Source organism: Panulirus ornatus, chromosome 36 (genome assembly GCF_036320965.1).
Source record: "Panulirus ornatus isolate Po-2019 chromosome 36, ASM3632096v1, whole genome shotgun sequence".
Classification (NCBI taxonomy): domain Eukaryota; kingdom Metazoa; phylum Arthropoda; class Malacostraca; order Decapoda; family Palinuridae; genus Panulirus; species Panulirus ornatus.
This window is the reverse complement of record NC_092259.1, coordinates 3,811,603-3,831,345: the sequence shown is the minus strand read 5'-3', so window position 1 is coordinate 3,831,345 and position 19,743 is coordinate 3,811,603. Positions and strand designations below refer to the sequence as shown.

At 40.3% G+C, this 19,743-nt stretch overlaps 1 protein-coding gene across 13 annotated transcripts in view; it reads right to left on the bottom strand.

The window, feature by feature from the left end:
• The window catches only part of LOC139760264 (uncharacterized), a 229,306-nt gene that overhangs the window by 38,692 nt on the left and 170,871 nt on the right, over nucleotides 1–19,743 (bottom strand). For 9 of the 13 annotated variants that reach the window (XM_071683210.1, XM_071683212.1, XM_071683211.1 and 6 more), the window contains 3 exons: nucleotides 3,848–4,007; nucleotides 1,240–1,400; nucleotides 748–940 (listed from right to left, as the gene is read on the bottom strand). The exons of 1 other annotated variant lie outside the window; for it this stretch is intronic. In XM_071683210.1, the coding sequence (XP_071539311.1) occupies nucleotides 748–940; nucleotides 1,240–1,400; nucleotides 3,848–3,917 (424 nt within the window). In that variant the 5' untranslated portion in view covers nucleotides 3,918–4,007. Of the gene's footprint in view, nucleotides 1–747; nucleotides 941–1,239; nucleotides 1,401–3,847; nucleotides 4,008–4,564; nucleotides 5,584–19,743 lie in introns of those variants that run through there. 3 more of the 13 variants (XM_071683209.1, XM_071683207.1, XM_071683214.1) reach the window with 3 other exon arrangements.

Genomic DNA, 19,743 nt, shown 5'->3' with positions numbered 1-19,743 from the left:
GAGGTATATTACCAGTCGTACCCAACTCGGTACTGGGAGGATTAGTGATGGCTGCCTAGTGAGCCAGCACTACAGTGGTTGTCAAGTTAAACTCCTCTGACCCAGGAAGCTGTCTTTTCTTTCAGCCTCACCCGCAAGTGAACTACTTGCATTCTGTCCACAAACAATCTGTAGCACACAACACAACTCTTACATCTCATTCTTCATATCCAGATTTTCACGCAGTGAGCACTATGCACTAGCTCTCCCTTCTGGCAAAATCAAAGGAACAATTGATAGAAGTGACATGCAAGAACATATAAGCAGGAGCATTAGGTAGAAACAGTAAGGACATTAGGCAAAAGCATTAGATACAAGTACTCAGTGCAAGCATTAGGTAGGAGCCTCTGCAAAAACTTCTCAAATCACCACAACCAGCTCTTTGGGCAGATTTTTCCAATATTCTCATTTCATCAAGGGTGGGTTCATTTCTGATCAAGGGGCCATACACTTGTGAAGCATTTGCACTACATGACAGTTGACACCAAACATTATCAAGCATACAGCAAGAAACATGCCTCTTAACATCTGAACACAACATGGATCTTCATGCAAAAGTTGTTCTATACAAATAATGACAATTCTTCAAACCCTATATCAACAACCAAGGTATGATATTTATCCTTGGTATCAAAGGACAGTTGCCACTTCTAAGATTCAAATATCACTTGTCTTACAAAATGTACATAATGATATTGAAGTTCTTACCTGTAATACTCTGATCAGATGATTTCAAGACCAGAGAATTTAAGAAATGTTTAACATCAACCTTATTTCCAGCCTTAACCGCAGTAATATCAGCACTAGCTTTTACATTTCCCTCGATTATTAAGGTGTCGACAATTACATCAAAGTCAACTGTCACATCGCCCTTATCCTTCCAGATTGCTCCATTCTGAAGCTGACAAAGATAAAAGTCAGATTATTTTTTTTTTACAAATGATATAAGGTAATTAAATTCACATTCTACATCACCAGTCTAGGAAAAAGAAGTTTTATCTGGGTGACTGGCATCGGTTGTACTTAATGCAGCAGCAAAGAGAAGAAAGTTCCCATGTGACACTTTGTTACTGGAATATGCAAATAGTTAACTGATCAGTTATCCGATAAGAGCATACCAATATGCTGTGACCACAAGCATGGTTATGATTATCTATCCCTAACAAAAGAGTGTTGAATGTCGTGTTTAGCCTGTAATACCTCTGCTATATTGCAGCCATCCAGTACGTTTGAGTCAGATGAAAGTCCATCAAGATTAAGATCCTCAGTAAATGTCACCTTTCCACCCACGTGTCCAGCTTCATCCACCAACATAATTGTGTCCATGTTAACTCCATCAATCACTGGAACATACAAATCCTCTGGAAGATTAACAATAAAAGATATGCTGTAAATATAAAAAATATTCTTCATACATGAAACTGGGTGCCTTTCGTGAGAGTTGTGTAGTTAGGCTACAAGTGTTCACTGGGAAAGTGCAGCACCAACTTAATCTTCAGCTAGTGTTGCATTATCAAAAGGTAGAAATAGTCTAGTAAGTGTCATAGAACTAGATGGGTAGGTAGTAACTGGTAGGTGGCCACCAACCATGTAGGTAAATTACTGGTACTACCTGCTTGGGTATTGGGAAGGTTACTCACAGCTGCACAACAAGCCAAAACTTCAATAGTCGTCTAGTTTTACCACTCTAACACAAGCAGCTATATCTTTCTGCCTCACCCACATCTGGACTTCCAGCATTCGGTCCACAAACATACAATCTACTTGTCACACAACTTTTGACAACACAGACAATTCAGTCTTCATAACTAGATTTCTGCAGTAAGTGCTATGCACTATCCCTATCTTTTGGCAAAATGGTAGGGGTAATTGATAGGAGTTAAAATGAACAATAGGAAGGAGCATTAGGTGTAAGTAGTAGGGTGGAAAATAATGGAAGAACATTAGGTATACACATTACATGTATTTGGTAAGAACAGCAGGTAGGAACCTCTGAAAACACTGCGCTATCTAGAGTTGCCCTCTGCCAGTAGCCTGTTAAGGACAAGACACTACACAGATAAGAAGTGGCTCTGGAATTCACCAGTCATAGAGACTTTATCCATGGCCATCCCCTTGAGGGAGTTCCCAAAAGGCACAGGCATCAGATTTATTTATTTATTATTTATTTATTTTGCTATGTCGCTGTCTCCCGCGTTTGCGAGGTAGCGCAAGGAAACAGACGAAAGAATGGCCCAACCCGCCCACATACACATGTATATACATACACGTCCACACACGCACAATATACATACCTATACATCTCAATGTACACATATATATACACACACAGACATATACATATATACATATGTACATAATTCATACTGTCTGCCTTTATTTGTTCCCATCGCCACCTCGCCACACATGGAATAACAACCCCCTCCCCCCTCATTTGTGCGAGGTAGCGCTAGGAAAAACACCAAAGGCCCCATTTGTTCACACTCAGTCTCTAGCTGTCATGTAATAATGCACCGAAACCACAGCTTTTCCACATCCAGGCCCCCCAGAACTTTCCATGGTTTACCCCAAACGCTTCACATGCCCTGGTTCAATCCATTGACAGCACATCGACCCCGGTATACCACATCGTTCCAATTCACTCTATTCCTTGCACGCCTTTCACCCTCCTGCATGTTCAGGCCCCGATCACTTAAAATCTTTTTTACTCCATCTTTCCACCTCCAATTTGGTCTCCCACTTCTCCTCGTTCCCTCCACCTCTGACACATATATCCTCTTGGTCAATCTTTCCCCACTCATTCTCTCCAAGTGACCAAACCATTTCAAAACACCCTCTTTTGCTCTCTCAACCACACTCTTTTTATTTCCACAAATCTCTCTCACCCTTACATTACTTACTCGATCAAACCACCTCACACCACATATTGTCCTCAAACATCTCATTTCCAGCACATCCACCCTCCTGCGCACAACTCTATCCATAGCCCACGCCTCGCAACCATACAACATCGTTGGAACCACTATTCCTTCAAACATACCCATTTTTGCTTTCCGAGATAATGTTCTCAACTTCCAAAAATTCTTCAAGGCTCCCATCACCTCCGCATTTGCGCCCTTCACTGAAGTTCCCATTTGCTCACTTGTCTTACGCACTTTATTTACCTCCTTCCAGAGCATCTTTTTATTCTCCCTAAAATTTAATGATACTCTCTCACCCCAACTCTCATTTGCTCTCTTTTTCGCCTCTTGCACCTTTCTCTTAACCTCCTGTCTCTTTCTTTTATACATCTCCCACTTAATTGCATTTTTTCCCTGCAAAAATCGTCCAAATGCCTCTCTCTTCTCTTTCACTAATAATCTTACTTCTTCATCCCACCACTCACTACCCTTTCTAATCAACCCACCTCCCACTCTTCTCATGCTACAAGCATCTTTTGCGCAATCCATCACCGATTCCCTAAATACATCCCACTCCCCTTACTTCCATTGTTCTCACCTTTTTCCATTCTGTACTCAGTCTCTCCTGGTACTTCCTCACACACGTCTCCTTCCCAAGCTCACTTACTCTCACCACCCTCTTCACCCCAACATTCACTCTTCTTTTCTGAAAACCCATACAAATCTTCACCTCAGCCTCCACAAGATAATGATCAGACATCCCTCCAGTTGCACCTCTCAGCACACTTTTATGGTTAGAAAATATTAGGAAATAGTGGAACTTTCCTCCAGAAAAATTAGGAGGTTCCTTATCCCGTTCCTATGCCCAACTAGATCAAAACAAGACCATTATGTAGCAGAAAACCTACCACTACTTAGCACTCCAGAGATCGTTCCTGCTATGGGACTGCCACGGGTGGTGAAGACATCCACTTCCATGTAGTTTGCACGCCAACTTTCCTGTACATTCTGATCTACACCATCTAGTAGGAACTCCCGGGTTATGCTGTCTAGTGAGTGGCCATTCACCTGCAAAGTGAAATGCTTAACCAAAAGCAACCACATACTATTGATTATATTCCTTTACCCCAACATGTCAGAACCCCTAAACTCTATTTCCTCAACTATTCCTATTATTACCACTGAACACCACTCATCTACAGCTATGCCTGCTAGTTTGTCTACAATTATGAAGGCCAACACGACAGTTTTTGGTTCCCAGTTATATGTATTAAATCATGAGCATACAGCCTTGGTTTGCTCACATACATTGACTTAAAGTGCAGGAATATACGAGTTAGCCAACTGTGCACGTGATCCATTCGATAAACAGGAAACCAAATATAGACATCCTATGTATATAACACAACATGTTTAGTAGCCAGTATAAAGCAGTATTAGCCATATAAAGGACACCAGTTTCATACTGGTTTGCAATGCAAGAAGTATGCCTACTTGAATCCACATTTACAAAGTGATATCCCCTCAAATTCTCAAAAAAATTTCCATTGGTTTAATAATCTTTTTAACATATACTTTCCCAGGAATACTCAACAAAATTATACCTCTGTAATTTGAACACTCACCTTTATCATCCCCTTTGCCTTTGTACAACAGCGCTATGCATGCATTCCGCCAATCCTCAGGCACTGCACCATGAACCAAACATACATTGAATATTCTCACCAACCAGTCAACAACATGGTCACCCCCTTTTTTAATAAATTCCACTGCAATGCCATCCAAGTATATATATACAAACACAAATGTACATAAGCTCTTAAAATACATTATTCATTATAAATTTTACAATTTGTAACATTCAAAATATAACAGCAATAAACCTTGCAAAAAACATAATACATTTGAAAACAGTAATACACATGATAATATAACACCAATAAACATCATATTAATATTATTCAATTAATACACATCAGCAAATAATAAAATCATCTACAATAGTATACAATAAATGCAAATATTTCACTATATATAGCAATTACAATATACCTTATAATATGAAAGTTACACTTATGCTAATATACAAGTAAGACACATACTAACATACTACTTATAATCATATCAAACTAATACGCTTAACATTCAATACAAATGAAACTGTAATTAAACAAATAATACAGTTGAAATACAACAAATACACCTAAGAGAATATACACAAAATATACATATAAAAATAACACACCTATCAATATCAAGCAAAAATTTAAATCTATACATCAATATTTTTAACTTTCTAAAATGGGAAACAGAAGAAGGAGTCACGCGGGGAGTGCTCATCCTCCTCGAAGGCTCAGACTGGGGGTGTCTAAATGTGTGTGGATGTAACCAAGATTTGAAAAAAGGAGAGATAGGTAGTATGTTTGAGGAAAGGAACCTAGATGTTTTGGCTCTAATGAAACGAAGCTCAAGGGTAAAGGGGAAGAGTGGTTTGGGAATGTCTTGGGAGTAAAGTCAGGGTTTAGTGAGAGGACAAGAGCAAGGGAAGGAGTAGCAGTACTCCTGAAACAGGAGTTGTGGGAGTATGTGATAGAATGTAAGAAAGTAAATTCTCGATTAATATGGGTAAAACTGAAAGTTGATGGAGAGAGATGGGTGATTATTGGTGCATATGCACCTGGGCATGAGAAGAAAGAACATGGGAGGCAAGTGTTTTGGGAGCAGCTGAATGAGTGTGTTAGCGGTTTTGATGCACGAGACCGGGTTATAGTGATGGGTGATTTGAATGCAAAGGTGAGTAATGTGGCAGTTGAGGGAATAATTGGTATACATGGGGTGTTCAGTGTTGTAAATGGAAATGGTGAAGAGCTTGTAGATTTATGTGCTGAAAAAGGACTGGTGATTGGGAATACCTGGTTTAAAAAGCGAGATATACATAAGTATACGTATGTAAGTAGGAGAGATGGCCAGAGAGCGTTATTGGATTACGTGTTAATTGACAGGCGCGCGAAAGAGAGACTTTTGGATGTTAATGTGCTGAGAGGTGCAACTGGAGGGATGTCTGATCATTATCTTGTGGAGGCTAAGGTGAAGATTTGTATGGGTTTTCAGAAAAGAAGAGTGACTGTTGGGGTGAAGAGGGTGGTGAGAGTAAGTGAGCTTGGGAAGGAGACTTGTGTGAGGAAGTACCAGGAGAGACTGAGTACAGAATGGAAAAAGGTGAGAACAATGGAAGTAAGGGGAGTGGGGGAGGAATGCGATGTATTTAGGGAATCAGTGATGGACTGCGCAAAAGATGCTTGTGGCATGAGAAGAGTGGGAGGTGGGTTGATTAGAAAGGGTAGTGAGTGGTGGGATGAAGAAGTAAGATTATTAGTGAAAGAGAAGAGAGAGGCATTTGGATGATTTTTGCAGGGAAAAAATGCAATTGAGTGGGAGATGTATAAAAGAAAGAGACAGGAGTTCAAGAGAAAGGTGCAAGAGGTGAAAAAGAGAGCAAATGAGAGTTGGGGTGAGAGAGTATCATTAAATTTTAGGGAGAATAAAAAGATGTTCTGGAAGGAGGTAACTAAAGTGCGTAAGACAAGGGAGCAAATGGGAACTTCAGTGAAGGGCGCAAATGGGGAGGTGATAACAAGTAGTGGTGATGTGAGAAGGAGATGGAGTGAGTATTTTGAAGGTTTGTCGAATGTGTTTGATGATAGAGTGGCAGATATAGGGTGTTTTGGTTGAGGTGGTGTGCAAAGTGAGAGGGTTAGGGAAAATGATTTGGTAAACAGAGAAGAGGTAGTAAAAGCTTTGCGGAAGATGAAAGCCGGCAAGGCAGCAGGTTTGGATGGTAGTGCAGTGGAATTTATTAAAAAAGGGGGTGACTATATTGTTGACTGGTTGGTAAGGTTATTTAATCTATGTATGACTCATGGTGAGGTGCCTGAGGATTGGCGGAATGCGTGCATAGTGCCATTGTACAAAGGCAAAGGGGATAAGAGTGAGTGCTCAAATTACAGAGGTATAAGTCTGTTGAGTATTCCTGGTAAATTATATGGGAGGGTATTGATTAAGAGGGTGAAGGCATGTACAGAGCATCAGATTGGGGAAGAGCAGTGTGGTTTCAGAAGTGGTAGAGGATGTGTGGATCAGGTGTTTGCTTTGAAGAATGTATGTGAGAAATACTTAGAAAAGCAAATGGATTTGTATGTAGCATTTATGGATCTGGAGAAGGCATATGATAGAGTTGATAGAGATGCTCTGAGGAAGGCATCAAGAATATATGGTGTGGGAGGCAAGTTGTTAGATGCAGTGAAAAGTTTTTATCGAGGATGTCAGGAATGTGTACGTGTAGGAAGAGAGGAAAGTGATTGGTTCTCAGTGAATGTAGGTTTGCAGCAGGGGTGTGTGATGTCGCCATGGTTGTTTAATTTGTTTATGGATGGGGTTGTTAGGGAGGTGAATGCAAGAGTTTTGGAAAGAGGGGCAAGTATGAAGTCTGTTGTGGATGAGAGAGCTTGGGAAGTGAGTCAGTTGTTGTTCGCTGATGATACAGTGCTGGTGGCTGATTCATGTGAGAAACTGCAGAAGCTGGTGACTGAGTTTGGTAAAGTGTGTGAAAGAAGAAAGTTAAGAGTAAATGTGAATAAGAGCAAGGTTATTAGGTACAGTAGGGTTGAGGGTCAAGTCAATTGGGAGGTAAGTTTGAATGGAGAAAAACTGGAGGAAGTAAAGTGTTTTAGATATCTGGGAGTGGATCTGGCAGTGGATGGAACCATGGAAGCGGAAGTGAATCATAGGGTGGGGGAGGGGGCGAAAATCCTGGGAGCCTTGAAGAATGTGTGGAAGTCAAGAACATTATCTCGGAAAGCAAAAATGGGTATGTTTGAAGGAATAGTGGTTCCAACAATGTTGTATGGTTGCGAGGCGTGGGCTATGGATAGAGCTGTGCGCAGGAGGGTGGATGTGCTGGAAATGAGATGTTTGAGGACAATGTGTGGTGTGAGGTGGTTTGATCGAGTAAGTAATGTAAGGGTAAGAGAGATGTGTGGAAATAAAAAGAGCGTGGTTGAGAGAGCAGAAGAGGGTGTTTTGAAATGGTTTGGGCACATGGAGAAAATGAGTGAGGAAAGATTGACCAAGAGGATATATGTGTCGGAGGTGGAGGGAACGAGGAGAAGTGGGAGACCAAATTGGAGGTGGAAAGATGGAGTGAAAAAGATTTTGAGTGATTGGGGCCTGAACATGCAGGAGGGTGAAAGGCGGGCAAGGAATAGAGTGAATTGGATCGATGTGGTATACCGGGGTTGACGTGCTGTCAGTGGATTGAATCAGGGCATGTGAAGCGTCTGGGGTAAACCATGGAAAGTTCTGTGGGGCCTGGATGTGGAAAGGGAGCTGTGGTTTCAGGCATTATTGCGTGACAGCTGGAGACTGAGTGTGAACGAATGGGACCTTTGTTGTCTTTTCCTAGTGCTACGTCACACACATGAGGGGGGAGGGGGATGGTATTCCATGTGTGGCGAGGTGGCGATGGGAATGAATAGGGGCAGACAGTGTGAATTGTGTGCATGGGTATATATATATGTGTCTGTGTGTGTATATATATGTGTACATTGAGATGTATAGGTATGTATATTTGCGTGTGTGGGCGTGTGTGTGTGTACATTGTGTATGGGGGTGGGTTGTGCCATTTCTTTCGTCTCTTTCCTTACGCTACCTCGCAAACGTGGGAGACAGCGACAAAGCAAAATAAAAAAAATAAATAAATCAATAAATCAATACGCTTACCATTCTAAACTAAATAAACATTAGATTATCATTTATACTCATCATTTCAAACTAATGCGCATGATAATATCATCGTAATACACTTCAACATATAACATCAATACCCATCGCAATATACAAGTAATACACCTCATCATATCAAACCTTGAATGTAGGTTTGCGGCAGGGGTGTATGATGTCGCCATGGTTGTTTAATTTGTTTATGGATGGGGTTGTTAGGGAGGTGAATGCAAGAGTTTTGGAAAGAGGGGCAAGTATGAAGTCTGTTGGGGATAAGAGAGCTTGGGAAGTGAGTCAGTTGTTGTTCGCTGATGATACAGCGCTGGTGGCTGATTCATGTGAGAAACTGCAGAAGCTGGTGACTGAGTTTGGTAAAGTGTGTGAAAGAAGAAAGTTAAGAGTAAATGTGAATAAGAGCAAGGTAATTAGGTACAGTACGGTTGAGGGTCAAGTCAATTGGGAGGTAAGTTTGAATGGAGGAAAAACTGGAGGAAGTAAAGTGTTTTAGATATCTGGGAGTGGATCTGGCAGCAGATGGAACCATGGAAGTGGAAATGGATCATAGGGTGGGGAAGGGGGCGAAAATCCTGGGAGCCTTGAAGAATGTGTGGAAGTCGAGAACATTATCTCGGAAAGCAAAAATGGATATGTTTGAAGGAATAGTGGTTCCAACAATGTTGTATGGTTGCGAGGCGTGGGCTATGGATAGAGTTGTGCGCAGGAAGATGGATGTGCTGGAAGTGAGATGTTTGAGGACAATGTGTGGTGAGGTGGTTTGATCGAGTAAGTAACGTAAGGGTAAGAGAGATGTGTGGAAATAAAAAGAGCGTGGTTGAGAGAGCAGAAGAGGGTGTTTTGAAATGGTTTGGGCACATGGAGAGAATGAGTGAGGAAAGATTGACCAAGAGGATATATGTGTCGGAGGTGGAGGGAACGAGAAGTGGGAGATCAAATTGGAGGTGGAAAGATGTAGTGAAAAAGATTTTGTGTGATCGAGGCCTGAACATGCAGGAGGGTGAAAGGAGGGCAAGGAATAGAGTGAATTGGATCGATGTGGTATACTGGGGTTGACGTGCTGTCAGTGGATTGAATCAGGGCATGTGAAGCGTCTGGGGTAAACCATGGAAAGCTGTGTAGGTATGTATATTTGTGTGTGTGGACGTATGTATATACATGTGTATGGGGGTGGTTTGGGCCATTTCTTTCGTCTGTTTCCTTGCGCTACCTCGCAAACGTGGGAGACAGCGGCAAAAAAAAAAAGAAAAAAAAAATCAAACCATTACAATATCAAAACTTAGAACGCAATACAGTGAATGTTGTAAAATAAATTTCAACCAATACACATCATATCAATGCAATTTCACTCAGAACATACAAAATCTTTAAACTTTGAAACTATCATTTCAAATATTACCTAATAAACCTCATATCAAACTAATACATCTAGTAATAAACAATCCAAATTACACAATACATCAGTATGCATAACAAAAAACCTAACCTCCCTACTACTCGAAAGCTTCTTTAAACTTTACTTTCACTTCACACCCATCACTGACACTAAAACTGCACTAATGTCAGTCAACATGCCGAGCAACACACAACTTTCATTCATTAACACTTATAATACTAAAAATTCACCTCCTATGTCAGGAAGTTACATCTCACTGCCTTATCTTCCATTACATAGGTTACGATAATAACTAACAAATAAATGTGTTATTCTTACTGTGTACATGTCCTGCATCCAAGGTCAGGTCATGCAACGCTTTAATAAATCACTTTAGAAAATACAATGATCTTACATTCATAACATTTCCCATAAGAAAAAATCATCACCATTTATGCTAAATCAACACTTTCATTTATTCTCAAAACACATATACACACCTACCTATGCAACACATAAATCATTTAATAAAAAGGTACATTACTTATCTAAAAAGTATACTTGGTCAATAAATTAAACATATCCATGTATTGAACTTTTACACATTTGCACCTACTCAATCCCTACATCTAATCATATCAAAATATTACAACCTATATTCTTAACACATCTTATAATGATATTTTCCAATTAATATAACACAACAGTAACGCACAAAATATTCTTCTACCTCAAGAAACAATAACAATCCTATGACAGCTTAATTTCTACTCTTCAACAAGTTACATTTGAAATGCACTTACGTCAACCAACACCACAACAAACACAACTTACACCCTACATTTCGATTAATAATAATTTACCTCCAACATAAGGTCTGATAAGGTTTCAAGAGATTAGGTGGACTTTTTATATCAAATATATAATTTTACATTCTCTGAAATCTATACATTTCACCTACTGTTCATTTAATATAACCATAACCATTTTACACTTAACAACATTATCAATTAACACTTACATTCATATTCTCCATCTCAAGACATTCTCAAGACATTCCATACGACATTTATACAAGATAACTCAACAAATCACGTAAAATAATTTCTTTATGTGATACTTGGTAAATTTTAAATCTAACACAGGCAAATATTGCAGATCGTATATTCTTACCTCCTCCTTCAATAAACATTACCAAATACATTTTAACTACATTCAAAGTCAGTAACTTATAACATTAACAAAAGGAAATAATTATTGATTCAAAAACACTAACCAGGCACATACATTTTCACATAGCCTACCTCAGTTAATCTATCTTCTACTGCAATATACAATCCACACCCTTCACTCACAAATACTAATAAAAAAGAAGTGTCAAAATGGAAATTAAAATTATTCCTACTACACTCATAATCATATTTCAACAGCTATGTGAACTCTTGTCAGGTTTCAATAACTTTTCTTGAATTTATAAAGCAGCAGGGATGTGTGATGTCTCCATGGTTGTTTAATTTGTTTATGGATGGGGTTGTTAGGGAGGTGAATGCAAGAGTTTTGGAAAGAGGGGCAATTATGCAGTCTGTGGTGGATGAGAGAGCGTGGGAAGTGAGTCAGTTGTCGTTTGCTGATGATACAGCGCTGGTGGCTGATTCATGTGAGAAACTGCAAAAGCTGGTGACTGAGTTTGGTAAAGTGTGTGAGAGAAGAAAGTTGAGAGTAAATGTGAATAAGAGCAAGGTTATTAGGTACAGTAGGGTTGGGGGTTAAGTCAATTGGGAGGTAAGTTTGAATGGAGAAAAAGTGGAGGAAGTGAAGTGTTTTAGATACCTGGGAGTGGATCTGGCAGCGGATGGAACCATGGAAGTGGAAGTGAATCATAGGGTGGGGGAGGGGGTGAAAATTCTGGGAGCGTTGAAGAGTGTGTGGAAGTCGAAAACATTATCTCGGAGAGCAAAAATGGGTATGTTTGAAGGAATAGTGGTTCCAACAATGTTGCGAGGCGTGGGCTATGGATAAGAGTTGTGCGCAGGAGGGTGGATGTGCTGGAAATGAGATGTTTAAGGACAATATGTGGAGAGGTGGTTTGATCGAGTAAGTAATGTAAGGGTAAGAGAGATGTGTGGAAATAAAAAGTGTGGTTGAGAGAGCAGAAGAGGGTGTTTTGAAATGGTTTGGTCACATGGAGAGAATGAGTGAGGAAACATTGACCAAGAGGATAATGTGTCAGAGGTGGAGGGAACGAGAAGAAGTGGAAGACCAAATTGGAGGTGGAAAGATGAAGTAAAAAAAGATTTTGAGTGATTGGGGCCTGAGCATGCAGGAGGGTGAAAGGCGTGCAAGGAATAGAGTGAATTGGAACGATGTGGTATACCGGGGCCGATGTGCTGTCAATGGATTGAACCAGGGCATGTGAAGCGTCTGGGGTAAACCATGGAAAGTTCTGTGGGGCCTGGATGTGGAAAGGGAGCTGTGGTTTCGGTGCATTATTACATGACAGCTAGAGACTGAGTGTGAACGAATGGGGCCTTTGTTGTCTTTCCTAGCACTACCTCACACACGAGGGGGGAGGGGGTTGTTATTACATGTGTGGCGAGTTGGCGATGGAAATGAATAAAGGCAGACAGTATGAAGTATGTACATGTGTATATATGTATATGTCTGTGTGTGTATATACATGTATACGTTGGGATGTAGAGGTATGTATATTTGCGTGTGTGGAGGTGTATGTATATACATGTGTATGTGGGTGGGTTGGGCCATTCTTTCGTCTGTTTCCTTGCGCTACCTCGCTAATGCAGGAGACAGCGACAAAGCAAAATAATAATAATATAATATATATAAACATTGCCACAAGCATCTTTTGCGCAATCCATCACTGATTCCCTAAATACATCCCATTCCTCCCCTACTCCCCTTACTTCCATTGTTCTCACCTTTTTCCATTCTGCACTCAGTCTCTCCTGGTACTTCCTCACACAAGTCTCCTTCCCAAGCTCACTTACTCTCACCACCCTCGTCACCCCAACATTCACTCTTCTTTTCTGAAAACCCATACAAATCTTCACCTTAGCCTCCACAAGATAATGATCAGACATCCCTCCAGTTGCACCTCTCAGCATATTTACATCCAAAAGTCTCTCTTTCGCGCGCCTGTCAATTAACACGTAATCCAATAACGCTCTCTGGCCATCTCTCCTACTTACATACGTATACTTATGTATATCTCACTTTTTAAACCAGGTATTCCGAATCACCAGTCCTTTTCCAGCAAATAAATCTACAAGCTCTTCACCATTTCCATTTACAACACTGAACACCCCATGTATACCAATTATCCCCTCAACTGCCACATTACTCACCTTTGCATTCAAATCATCCATCACTATAACCCGGTCGCACGCATCAAAACCACTAACACACTCATTCAGCTGCTCCCAAAACACTTGCCTCTCATGATCTTTCTTCTCATGCCCAGGTGCATATGCACCAATAATCACCCATCTCTCTCCATCCACTTTCAGTCTTACCCATATCAATCGAGAATTTACTTTCTTACATTCTATCACATACTCCCACAACTCCTGTTTCAGGAGTACTGCTACTCCTTCCCTTGCTCTTGTCCTCTCACTAACCCCTGACTTTACTCCCAAGACATTCCCAAACCACTCTTCCCCTTTACCCTTGAGCTTCGTTTCACTCAGAGCCAAAACATCCAGATTCCTTTCCTCAAACATACTACCTATCTCTCCTTTTTTCACATCTTGGTTACATCCACACACATTTAGACACACATGAGACACACATGAGAAGCGTGGGAGGTGGGTTGATTAGAAAGGGTAGTGAGTGGTGGGATGAAGAGGTACGATTATTAGTGAAAGAGAAGAGAGAGGCATTTTGACGATTTTTGCAGGGAAAAAATGAAATTGAGTGGGAGATGTATAAAAGAAAGAGACAGGAGGTCAAGAGAAAGGTGCAAGAGGTGAAAAAGAGGGCAAATGAGAGTTGGGGTGAGAGAGTATCATTAAATTTTAGGGAGAATAAAAAGATCTTCTGGAAGGAGGTAAATAAAGTGCGTAAGACAAGGGAGCAAATGGGAACTTCAGTGAAGGGCGCTAATGGGGTGGTGATAACAAGTAGTGGTGATGTGAGAAGGAGATGGAGTGAGTATTTTGAAGGTTTGTTGAATGTGTTTGATGATAGAGTGGCAGATATAGGGTGTCTTGGTCGAGGTGGTGTGCAAAGTGAGAGGGTTGGGGATAATGATTTGGTAAACAGAGAAGAGGTAGTAAAAGCTTTGCGGAAGATGAAAGCCGGCAAGGCAGCAGGTTTGGATGGTATTGCAGTGGAATTTATTAAAAAAGGGGGTGACTGTATTGTTGACTGGTTGGTAAGGTTATTTAATGTATGTATGACTCATGGTGAGGTGCCTGAGGATTGGCAGAATGCATGCATAGTGCCATTGTACAAAGGCAAAGGGGATAAGAGTGAGTGCTCAAATTACAGAGGTATAAGTTTGTTGAGTATTCCTGGTAAATTATATGGGAGGGTATTGATTGAGAGGGTGAAGGCATGTACAGAGCATCAGATTGGGGAAGAGCAGTGTGGTTTCAGAAGTAGTAGAGGATGTGTGGATCAGGTGTTTGCTTTGAAGAATGTATGTGAGAAATACTTAGAAAAGCAAATGGATTTGTATGTAGCATTTATGGATCTGGAGAAGGCATATGATAGAGTTGATAGAGATGCTCTGTGGAAGGTATTAAGAATATATGGTGTGGGTGGCAAGTTGTTAGAAGCAGTGAAAAGTTTTTATCGAGGATGTAAGGCATGTGTACGTGTAGGAAGAGAGGAAAGTGATTGGTTCTCAGTGAATGTAAGTTTGTGGCAGGGGTGTGTGATGTCTCCATGGATGTTTAATTTGTTTATGGATGGGGTTGTTAGGGAGGTGAATGCAAGAGTTTTGGAAAGAGGGGCAAGAATGAAGTCTGTTGTGGATGAGAGAGCTTGGGAAGTGAGTCAGTTGTTGTTTGCTGATGATACAGCACTGGTGGCTGATTCATGTGAGAAACTGCAGAAGCTGGTGACTGAGTTTGGTAAAGTGTGTGAAAGAAGAAAGTTAAGAGTAAATGTGAATAAGAGCAAGGTTATTAGGTACAGTAGGGTTGAGGGTCAAGTCAATTGGGAGGTAAGTTTGAATGGAGAAAAACTGGAGGAAGTAAAGTGTTTTAGATATCTGGGAGTGGATCTGGCAGCGGATGGAACCATGGAAGCGGAAGTGAATCATAGGGTGGGGGAGGGGGTGAAAATCCTGGGAGCCTTGAAGAATGTGTGGAAGTAGAGAACATTATCTCGGAAAGCAAAAATGGGTATGTTTGAAGGAATAGTGGTTCCAACAATGTTGTATGGTTGCGAGGCGTGGGCTATGGATAGAGTTGTGCGTAGGAGGGTGGATGTGCTGGAAATGAGATGTTTGAGGACAATGTGTGGTGTGAGGTGGTTTGATCGAGTAAGTAATGTAAGGGTAAGAGAGATGTGTGGAAATAAAAAGAGCGTGGTTGAGAGAGCAGAAGAGGGTGTTTTGAAATGGTTTGGGCACATGGAGAAAATGAGTGAGGAAAGATTGACCAAGAGGATATATGTGTCGGAGGTGGAGGGAACGAGGAGAAGGGGGAGACCAAATTGGAGGTGGAAAGATGGAGTGAAAAAGATTTTGAGTGATCGGGGCCTGAACATGCAGGAGGGTAAAAGGCAGGCAAGGAATAGAGTGAATTGGATCGATGTGGTATACCGGGGTTGACGTGCTGTCAGTGGATTGAATCAGGGCATGTGAAGCGTCTGGGGTAAACCATGGAAAGATGTGTGGGGCCTGGATGTGGAAAGGGAGCTGTGGTTTCGGGCATTATTGCATGACAACTAGAGACTGAGTGTGAACAAATGGGGCCTTTGTTGTCTTTTCCTAGCGCTACCTCGCACACATGAGGGGGGAGGGGGATGGTATTCCATGTGTGGCGAGGTGGCGATGGGAATGAATAAAGGCAGACAGTGTGAATTGTGTGCATGGGTATATATGTATGTGTCTGTGTGTGTATATATATGTGTACATTGAGATGTATAGGTATGTATATTTGCGTGTGTGGACGTGTATGTATATACATGTGTATGGGGGTGGGTTGGGCCATTTCTTTCGTCTGTTTCCTTGCGCTACCTCGCAAAAAAAAAAAAAAAATTTTGGGGGAAAAATTTAAATTAATTTTTTTTAAAAAAAAAAACCCCAAAAAAAAAAAAAAAAAATTTTTTTTTTAAAAAAAAGGGGAAAAAAGGGGGGTTGGGGGTTTTTTTTTTTTTTTTAAAAAACCCCCCCCCTTTTTTTAAAAAAAATTTTTTTTTTTTTCCCCAAAAAACCCCCAAACCCCTTTTTTCCCCTTTTTTAAAAAAGGGGGGGTTTAAAAGTTTTTTTGGGTTTTTTTTTTAAAAGGGGTTTGGTAAAAAAAATTAAAGGGGGGTTTGGGGGTAAACCCCCCTTTTTCCCCCCCCCCAAAAAAAAAGGTTTTTTTTTTTAAAAAAAGGTTTTTTTTGGGGGGGCCCTTATCTTCCATTACATAGGTTACGATAATAACTAACAATAAATGTGTTATTCTTACTGTGTACATGTCCTGCATCCAATGGTCAGGTCATGCAACGCTTTAATAAATCACTTTAGAAAATACAATGATCTTACATTCATAACATTTCCCATAAGAAAAAATCATCACCATTTATGCTAAATCAACACTTTCATTTATTCTCAAACACATATACACACCTACCTATGCAAACACATAAATCATTTAATAAAAAGGTACATTACTTATCTAAAAAGTATACTTGGTCAATAAATTAAACATATCCATGTATTGAACTTTTACACATTTGCACCTACTCAATCCCTACATCTAATCATATCAAAATATTACAACCTATATCTTAACACATCTTATAATGATATTTTCCAATTAATATAACACAACCAGTAACGCACAAAAATATTCTTCTACCTCAAGAAACATAACAATCCTATGACAGCTTAATTTCTACTCTTCAACAAGTTACATTTGAAATGCACTTACGTCAACCAACACCACAACAAACACAACTTACACCTACATTTCGATTAATAATAATTTACCTCCAACATAAGGTCTGATAAGGTTTCAAGAGATTAGGTGGACTTTTTATATCAAATATATAATTTTACATTCTCTGAAATCTATACATTTCACCTACTGTTCATTTAATATAACCTTAACCATTTTACACTTAACAACATTATCAATTAACACTTACATTCATATTCTCCATCTCAAGACATTCTCAAGACATTCCATACGACATTTATACAAGATAACTCAACAAATCACGTAAAATAATTTCTTTATGTGATACTTGGTAAATTTTAAATCTAACACAGGCAAATATTGCAGATCGTATATTCTTACCTCCTCCTTCAATAAACATTACCAAATACATTTTAACTACATTCAAAGTCAGTAACTTATAACATTAACAAAAGGAAATAATTATTGATTCAAAAACACTAACCAGGCACATACAATTTTCACATAGCCTACCTCAGTTAATCTATCTTCTACTGCAATATACAATCCACACCCTTCACTCACAAATACTAATAAAAAGAAGTGTCAAAATGGAAATTAAAATTATTCCTACTACACTATAATCATATTTCAACAGCTATGTGAACTCTTGTCAGGTTTCAATAACTTTTCTTGAATTTATAAAGCAGCAGGGATGTGTGATGTCGCCATGGTTGTTTAATTTGTTTATGGATGGGGTTGTTAGGGAGGTGAATGCAAGAGTTTTGGAAAGAGGGGCAAGTATGAAGTCTGTTGTGGATGAGAGAGCTTGGGAAGTGAGTCAGTTGTTGTTCGCTGATGATACAGTGCTGGTGGCTGATTCATGTGAGAAACTGCAGAAGCTGGTGACTGAGTTTGGTAAAGTGTGTGAAAGAAGAAAGTTAAGAGTAAATGTGAATAAGAGCAAGGTTATTAGGTACAGTAGGGTTGAGGGTCAAGTCAATTGGGAGGTAAGTTTGAATGGAGAAAAACTGGAGGAAGTAAAGTGTTTTAGATATCTGGGAGTGGATCTGGCAGTGGATGGAACCATGGAAGCGGAAGTGAATCATAGGGTGGGGGAGGGGGCGAAAATCCTGGGAGCCTTGAAGAATGTGTGGAAGTCAAGAACATTATCTCGGAAAGCAAAAATGGGTATGTTTGAAGGAATAGTGGTTCCAACAATGTTGTATGGTTGCGAGGCGTGGGCTATGGATAGAGCTGTGCGCAGGAGGGTGGATGTGCTGGAAATGAGATGTTTGAGGACAATGTGTGGTGTGAGGTGGTTTGATCGAGTAAGTAATGTAAGGGTAAGAGAGATGTGTGGAAATAAAAAGAGCGTGGTTGAGAGAGCAGAAGAGGGTGTTTTGAAATGGTTTGGGCACATGGAGAAAATGAGTGAGGAAAGATTGACCAAGAGGATATATGTGTCGGAGGTGGAGGGAACGAGGAGAAGTGGGAGACCAAATTGGAGGTGGAAAGATGGAGTGAAAAAGATTTTGAGTGATTGGGGCCTGAACATGCAGGAGGGTGAAAGGCGGGCAAGGAATAGAGTGAATTGGATCGATGTGGTATACCGGGGTTGACGTGCTGTCAGTGGATTGAATCAGGGCATGTGAAGCGTCTGGGGTAAACCATGGAAAGTTCTGTGGGGCCTGGATGTGGAAAGGGAGCTGTGGTTTCAGGCATTATTGCGTGACAGGTGGAGACTGAGTGTGAACAAATGGGACCTTTGTTGTCTTTTCCTAGTGCTACCTCACACACATGAGGGGGGAGGGGGATGGTATTCCATGTGTGGCGAGGTGGCGATGGGAATGAATAGGGGCAGACAGTGTGAATTGTGTGCATGGGTATATATATATGTGTCTGTGTGTGTATATATATGTGTACATTGAGATGTATAGGTATGTATATTTGCGTGTGTGGGCGTGTGTGTGTGTACATTGTGTATGGGGGTGGGTTGTGCCATTTCTTTCGTCTCTTTCCTTACGCTACCTCGCAAACGTGGGAGACAGCGACAAAGCAAAATAAAAAAAATAAATAAATCAATAAATCAATACGCTTACCATTCTAAACTAAATAAACATTAGATTATCATTTATACTCATCATTTCAAACTAATGCGCATGATAATATCATCGTAATACACTTCAACATATAACATCAATACCCATCGCAATATACAAGTAATACACCTCATCATATCAAACCTTGAATGTAGGTTTGCGGCAGGGGTGTATGATGTCGCCATGGTTGTTTAATTTGTTTATGGATGGGGTTGTTAGGGAGGTGAATGCAAGAGTTTTGGAAAGAGGGGCAAGTATGAAGTCTGTTGGGGATAAGAGAGCTTGGGAAGTGAGTCAGTTGTTGTTCGCTGATGATACAGCGCTGGTGGCTGATTCATGTGAGAAACTGCAGAAGCTGGTGACTGAGTTTGGTAAAGTGTGTGAAAGAAGAAAGTTAAGAGTAAATGTGAATAAGAGCAAGGTAATTAGGTACAGTACGGTTGAGGGTCAAGTCAATTGGG